This window comes from Cryptomeria japonica, unplaced genomic scaffold (genome assembly GCF_030272615.1).
Source record: "Cryptomeria japonica unplaced genomic scaffold, Sugi_1.0 HiC_scaffold_1725, whole genome shotgun sequence".
Taxonomy (NCBI): domain Eukaryota; kingdom Viridiplantae; phylum Streptophyta; class Pinopsida; order Cupressales; family Cupressaceae; genus Cryptomeria; species Cryptomeria japonica.
In genome coordinates this window covers 17,696-26,000 of record NW_026730031.1, presented here as the reverse complement: position 1 = coordinate 26,000, position 8,305 = coordinate 17,696, and the positions used below count along the sequence as shown (strand labels likewise).

Here is an 8,305-nt window from a genome sequence, read left to right as displayed (position 1 = left end):
AATTTATGAGACTCAAATATAATTAAAATAATATAATTTTCAACTAACAATACTGCAAAATTATAATAAATAATTAGCACAAATATACACTAGCCCTACGTTGTGAATTAAGGTTAATTTGTTTCCGCTTGAAATCTTAAAGATCTTTTTAAAATAAAATAATAAATCCTCTATTACTATATGGTCGGCCAATCCTACCCAACCCAACTGGTGCCTATGATATCATATAAATCCTAGTGGAGAATGCTTTAACAAACCAAATCAGGTAACAGGCTTACAGGAACAACAGATTGTTTATTTTACAAAACCCTAGGGTTCAAGGATTCAGTTTTCAATTTTAATCCTTTTTCGGCATTACTTGAACTTTAGCCATGGCGGACAGAGGATTTGAATTCCCCGTATCAGTCACTGCGGCTGATACACCTACGCCTTTCCCCGGCGTCACTGCGACTTACGCCCCTGGTGCCCCCTTCATCGCCACTGCGGGTTACGCGCCTACGCCTCTCTTCGGCGGCACTACGGCTTACCCACCTACGGCTCTCTTCGACGCCCCTACGGTTTGTCCACCTACGCCATTCTTTGCAATCCCTTCGCAATCTTCTGCTCTGGATGTGGATCTGTCTTTCCGCACTCCAGGCATAGCATTTACTCCACCCACGCCTTCCAACACTCAGGTGGGAAATCCGCCCACTTCCTCAGCAACTCAATCCTCCTCTGTATCGCAACCATCAAATGCGTTTTGCACTGTTGCTTCGTCTTCATCAACCACCAGTGCACCTACAATTACAATTCCTTTATCTGGTGAAGGGACTGCACTAGCACAGACCACTACTTGTGCTGCTGTAACCGTACCAACATCTGGGATGTCATTTTCATCAGGACCAACTTCCACTACCAATTCCGCTACATATCCCCGTTTTACCTTATCGTCTTCAGAGGCATCTGCAACAAGAACTGCATCTTCAGTAACTGGTAAGTCTCTCTTTCGTAGTTACTGCATTATGGTTTGCGATTTACTGTTTGATAATTAAATTTTCTAGGTTATGGTCAACCTTAAAGGTTTCTTAGTTTTCGGAATGTTGGCAGAGATTATAGGCTGCCTTGAAATGTTCTTTTCTTTTCCTTTTAAATATTTCAGGCAGGATTAGATCACTTTTTTTAAGAATTCTAAATGTAACCACTGCTGAATTAACCTGATAGTCATTACACCACAGTCACACCTGTTAATAATCACATAAATCAAATATGTTTTTGCGCACGCTGAGTTTTCATAAATATAGATGAGTATGTGTTTAGAAAATAGTTAGAGCTTCTTGTGATTCGAGATACATGGAACTAACATTTTTTGGTGTTTGTGTTTCGCAGCGAACACTCCAGAGTGCGATAGGGCCACGGAAAAAATATATGCTGCTATGGTAGAGATGGATCAACTTTATGAGAGATTAGCAAGGGCAGAGTTTGTGAGAGGTGTGGCCCTAATTGAGAGAGACCAAGCTCAAGCAGAACGGAATAGTCTGCAGATCCAACCTGATCAGGCCCGAGAGAGGGAGAGACAAATGCAGATAGAGGTGCAACAGCTATGTGCTACGAATTATGCGCTCAAATTAGAGCGAGATCGTGTGCAACAACTATTTGCTGAGACAAATGCACTCAAAGTAGAGCAACATCCTGTGCAACAACTATGTGCTAAGATAGATGCACTCAAAGTAGAGCAAAATCGTGTGCTAGGAGAGCTCGATACAATTCATCAGATAGAGATGCAACAACTATGTGCTAAGATAGATGGACTCAAACAAGAGCAAGATCGTATGCAACAACTATGTGCTAATATAGATGGACTCAAAACAGAGCAAGATCGTTTGCGAGGAGAGCTCGAGACACTTCGTCAGATGAGAGTATCAGATATACAAGTACCGTTGAGGATGGATACATTGACAATGGAGAATGTTAGCTTGAGAGAGGCACAAGGGAGAGCAGAGGGGCATCCAGAGGGATTCGTTTTGTTATAGCCTCCAGCTCCTAGACCACCTTTAAATTTTGTTCTCATATTTTGTGATAGTCGTAAGAGAATATGCATTTTGTCCTCATATTTTGTCATAGTCGTGAGAGATGGGGTATAGTATGTGTATATGGATAACTGATTATTGCAAGGACATCTTTTATCAATAATTTGATTTCAGTTTGTGTTTATGTGATGATGTGTTTTTGGTATGATGATGATATAGAAATAAAATGATGTGATGTTATGACAATATTTTATCTTATGTTTGTAATTCTTTAAGAAATAAAGATAAATAATAGATTCAAATTAGTCATGTGTAAATAATTGAATGAAATTTGGATAAGAAGGGAACATAATAAAGGAGGAGATCTTGAAAATAAGGAATCCTCACCGAAGGGCATCTTTCGAGGATTGACATTTTCTTCTATCTCAATTTATTCTTTAATCCTCAGTATTGTTTGGGAGCAAAATTTTAGAAAAATCTCTTCTACCATTTGATATTGAATAACACATTAAGTTTCTTTGGATTGGGATCTTTCTCTTTAAAGGGTTTTCTTTGAACAAATCACTAAGATGTGGTATGATTTTTGTGTTTATTTTCTTGCAATTATTATTTTTTCACATACCTTATGTCATAAATTAGTATATTGAGCATATTTTACATTTCTACTTCTTTTAATTTGATATAGAGCTTGATTGATAAGCTCAAATATTTGGTGTTAGGAACAATTTTTTCTTGTTCTAACTTTTATTTGGGTTGCAACTTATAATAAAAACATACAAATAGATAGGTTCATCAAAATAAAGGACATTCTTATTTATGTGAATATTACATATAGAAGAAAACTATATTTAGTTTAAATATAGTTATTGTTGATAAAAAAAATAGAATACAAACACCGATCTAGAGAGATAAGGGTGTGATCTGTTAACACAGTTCCTGAATATGTAACTAAGGAAAGAGATTATTCTTAGGGATATCATCTAGGGGCTGCATCCCTAATAGGATATATAAGTAGGCAATTGCAAATGAGGTTAAAAAGATGATCAGGGGAATAGAAGAATAGTGAATAGAAGATAGAAAGTATAAATCAGATATAAGGAATGTACTCAATAGATCAAGATATCAATATAAGAGGTATAATTATCAAGCCTCATATTATGTATGGTGTTTTATTTTTGTTTTAATGACAAGAATAGATAGTTGGGCCATAAAGTGGGAATAGGCCACCTTAGCTACTTGCCTACTTTCTCTAATCACACTACCAACCACATTCAACCCCTATCAAATGGCTTGAACTTAGGACACTAAGAATTATAAAAAAAATTAACTGCTCGTAGGAAAATTGAGAACAAACATATACTTCTAGATTAGGAATTCAATGTTGTCTACTCCTATGAATGCTTATCTTTTTCAACCCCTATCAAACAACTATAACATAGAGAAATAAGAATCTAAAATTCAACATCAACTACCCTTGGGGAAATTGAGAACAAGCATCTACTTCCAATTATAAACTTGACACAATCTATCCCTAAGAATTTTTACCCTTTCCAATAGTTATACCACAAAGAAATAAAGTTCAAATTTCAAATCTAACCACCCATGGAGAGAACAAGAGTTTTCCAACCGGTCCCAAATTTCTGAATTCAATTCCATCTACAATGAATTTTTCCAAACAATCTATCATAAGATTGGCCTCTCTATAGATATGATTGACGATTACTTCTTCAAAGGAATTAATTACCTCAATTTAGGTCTCTCACAAGACTCCCATGTGGTGCGTTGATGCCAAATCTAACCATTATCTAATTTACCCTAAGATGGTTTCAAGCTCTTCTAGCTCCCTTTGCCAACTTGTTCACTTGGAACTTCTATTTCTCTCCCCAAATAAACAACATGTGAAAGGTACAAGGGTTTTTACTTCAGATGCATATTACATTGTTCTTATATAGATATCCAATCTTTTCTCAAGGAGAAGCAATCACATCCTACCAACATTTATTGCTGCTTGTTTAAAAGAATCACTACTTAATGGGACATTTAGGAAGGGTGATGATCATGTTGATTTAGTTTGTTTAGAGGATATGAGGATAAATCCCCCCTAAATGAGGTGGATCAAAATTTAGTTTCCTCCTCCCGATTTGAGCATGCATAGATATAGGTCAAGACGAAAAGCTCTCCTTCAAGAATACACCAAATTATACTAATGTCATCTTCCAAAAAGGAAAAAAAAGGCTAAAGTTAAATTTTATCCATGAGGAGTTCTTCGTTTATGCACAACAAATTAATTCTAAAATATTTTTTATGATATGTAACTTATTTTTTTTATAACACACCTTTGTGCTGCCTTGTTGCACCCCTTATGGCTGGGGCATACATTTTATATTTATTTAGATCTTTATATTATGGAAGCTACCCCATTGATCTAGATTATGTATGGAAATTTTGTGTAATAAAGTGTCTGTTGTAGTGAATGAAATTTGTGTCAATTTTTTTTGGCCAATCAAATAGCCATAAAATATTTTTCACAATTTTAAAACTTAAGAAATATGAATTTAGAATATAGAAATAATAACAAATAAATTTCCATTTTAATTTTTTTTAATTATCTATTCATAATATTATAAATAAGGTGATAAAATATCGGCTTTGGCCTATTACCCAACAAAAAAAAATGTAAATAAAGTGATTCTTTTATATAATATATAAATTTCAACAAATTTTATTTCTCAAAACATAATAATAAAATTTACTATCTATTTTATAAGGATTTGATTCACACTATGTAAATAAATAATTAAATTATTTCATCAATAATTATAACTAAAATTATTTTTATTAAATTAAGATTATGTTTTTAAGAAAAATGTATATTTTTAGTACAATGTTCATGTTATATTATAAATAGCAATGAAAGTAAGGGCAATCAATAAAATTGGGTAGAAAACTTTATCCAAGATTAAATTTTCTAGAAGGTAAGAAATTAAACACATATCTCAAGAAAAGAAATGAAAACTAAGCATACCCAAATATTGTCCTATTGATGCTCATGGTAAATGAGATACTAACTAATAATTTATATATAAAATCAAATATTAAAAATTAGGAAAATTAAACTACACTATTATTTATACATGGGAGAAAATATCTATGGCTAATGACACCTCATCCATTATTTTTTAAATCTTGATATCTTGTGAACAGTAAATTTCATCTATTATACTATATTCTATATTATGATTTAGTTGTTCGTTGACTAATAGTTATATGTAAGAGTAAATATTACAAACATTTTTATTAAAAATTATAAGATTTGAAGTACACTTTTATTTATTCATAAGAGTAAATATTCTATTGGCTAATGACACCTCATCCATTTCTTTTTAAAATCTCAATATCTCATGAACATTAAATTTCATCTATTATACTATATTCTATATTATGTTTTAGCTTTCTACAATATATGAACAACAATTAACTCTATATCAAGTCATGCAAAATTGGGGACAAGATGATTCAACTACTATGTAAGATTTTTCTGTCAAAATCCAAGTTTAGTATCTTTCACAATAAATAAAATAGAAAATGCTTTGTTTTGCCTCCATGCTCTCATACAAAAGCAAGAGAACATAATAAAACTCTTTGCACATTAAAAAACAAACCACATTTTATATATTTTATTAAAGAAACCTTACTCTATATGTTTTTAATTATAAGACTTGATACTAAGTCAGTTCAAACGTCATTGAAGAACTAATTACGTTCCCCCAAAAGTATCATTATAGAATCCATAGAACTGATGATATTCTATGATCAAATAAATGATTATTGAGTCTAATTCTATTTATATATATATTATAAAAAATATACGATAAGATGAGAAATACTTAATTCTAATAAACAATAGTCACATTAAATAACTTAAGTAATTATTAATATTAGAATTATAATTAATATTTCATAATTAAATATCATTTTATTCAAATAAAAAAGTTATAATTACACTGAAGGCATGCCCTTTATGAAGTATTCCAATTCACTTTACAACTCAATGGTTCTAATTGTTGGAGAGACCTTGCAAGACGATTAAAACGCTAGTGATCGTTAGATTTCCCATAAATTTTTCACCGATATTATGTTTCCCGTCGTCACTTTTTACACGCACATGATGTTTTTCCTTCCACTATTATACCATTTTTAATGACTCTTTTCCCTTTTTTGAGTTCCCACCATGAATATTCTTGTTGCCCCGTTTGTTGTTGTACTATCTCTATATTACCGAATAAAACATGGCTATGTCTATTCTGACTCCAAAACGGACCTTTTGTACAGCGTGTTAGTGAATACTTGGTTATAGTACCAAGTATCTACAATGAAAACAATGTTAGTAAATGTCCTCTTCATTTAATCTATTATTCACTAAAAAGTGAAAATCATATCATATTGATAAGAGCATGGAGATTAACATTATAGTAATATTTTTTGTGATATATGTAGAGTAGTATAATGAATGATACTTGTGATCTCTTAAGAAGATGAAATGAATAATGTTGATGGTACAACTAGCAAAATAATGTTTAGTGCATATTTGAGAAATGTTGAACATTGGTGGTATGTAGAAAGATATTTTGATATAAAAGAAAAAGTATAAGAAGTTGCTAAAAATAATCCATTGAAAAATATTTGAGATGTGAATTTTGCAATTATGACGAAGTTATATCAGAAAAGGTGAAAATGATAGAAATAGAGAATTGGTAGAAATAAAGAAAGCTAGATATGTCATATTATCTCTCACTTCATACACTAGCAATATTGTTGCCTTTTTACCAATTGTAATGTCCCGTTTTAGGATTTACCTAAATTTAGTTGTGAAATAGTAATTCTAAATTAAGATGAGAATTTCATTATCTTCAATCATGTAAACTTATAATTAAACTATCAATAGTAAGGTCACTTTTGAAATATTTTTTGTTTAACACCCAATGTTAATCACTAGAAACTCATATTAGGACATCAAATATTAATAATTCAATGTATTATTTAAATCAATATATTAATCATTAATATCTAACTCAATACAACATATAGAAAATTACTAATTTAATTAAATTGTAAATTATTATAGTTAATTGTACTAGCAATTCATTATAAATATATGCAAACCATAATCTCAAGGATAGTTATACTTATATTGTGAGACCATGTGGGGATTTCTCATCCATTCATCTTAGGGTGCCATACTTGAGAAGACCCTCAAACACGTGTGCATTGATTTAATTATAGATCCTCTATACCCCTTAGCCCATTAACATAACAATATTTTGGGTTCACTCTATTCCTCAATCTACCTTGGAGATTATCCATAATCCTTGATCAAACTTAGGAGCACGCATAAACCTCCCAACTCATGAGCATGGCAAGAACACCAAACATCCCATGGGCATGCTTGGATATTAGGTCCTTAACATCCCGTAGTGCATTAACATGGAAGATCTCTTATCCATCCATATTAGAGTGGTATGATTGTTATATTGTGCACTTGGATATATGGTCATCCTTCTTATTTATAAGATATTACTATAAAGTAAAAATAGATTTCTTAAAGGAAATATTCTATAATAAATGTTAATAAAGGCCTATTATAATTTTCAATAATATTATTAAATATAACTTAAGAAAACTAATAAAATTGTATATGCATATAGTTATTTGGTTCGACATATAGAGAAAGGGGGAGAGGGAGGGAGATAAAGAGATTGAAAAATAAAGAGATCTATGGATAGACAAATAGAGATGGAAAGAGGGTGAGGGAAACATGAGGCAATAGAGGGAGAGATGCATATATATCAGAAAAGAAATAGAGAGATGTAGAGATATATAAGAACATAAAATGAGATATAGATAGAGATAAAGAGGTAGATAGGGGTATGACATGATAGTGGGTAAATGAGGGAGGGAGATATGGGGAGAAATAGAGACGAGAGAGAGAGAGAGAGAGAGAGAGAGAGAGAGAGAGAGAGAGAGAGAGAGAGAGAGAGAGAGAGAGAGAGAGAGAGAGAGAGAGAGAGAGAGAGAGAGAGTGTATAAGATCTAGAGATGGAGAAACAAATATAGAGATAGAGATAGAGATATAGATAGAGATAGAGAGGGAGAAATAGGGAGTATGTGTTTGTGTGAGTGAGAGAGATATAGAGATAGAGATAGGGAAGGAGAAATATGGAATATGTGTGAGTGAAAGAGATATAGAGATATATATATAGAGGGAAAAAAATATATAAATAAATATACTTAGGGAGAGA

At 32.0% G+C, this 8,305-nt stretch overlaps 1 protein-coding gene across 1 annotated transcript; it reads left to right on the top strand.

The window, feature by feature from the left end:
* Positions 1–371: 371 nt before the first annotated feature.
* LOC131873442 (nucleoporin NSP1-like) lies at positions 372–2,009 on the top strand. Its single transcript, XM_059216329.1, has 2 exons — positions 372–972; positions 1,366–2,009. Exons 1-2 carry the CDS (start codon positions 372–374, stop codon positions 2,007–2,009), a joined length of 1,245 nt encoding a protein of 414 aa, XP_059072312.1.
* Positions 2,010–8,305: the final 6,296 nt, after the last annotated feature.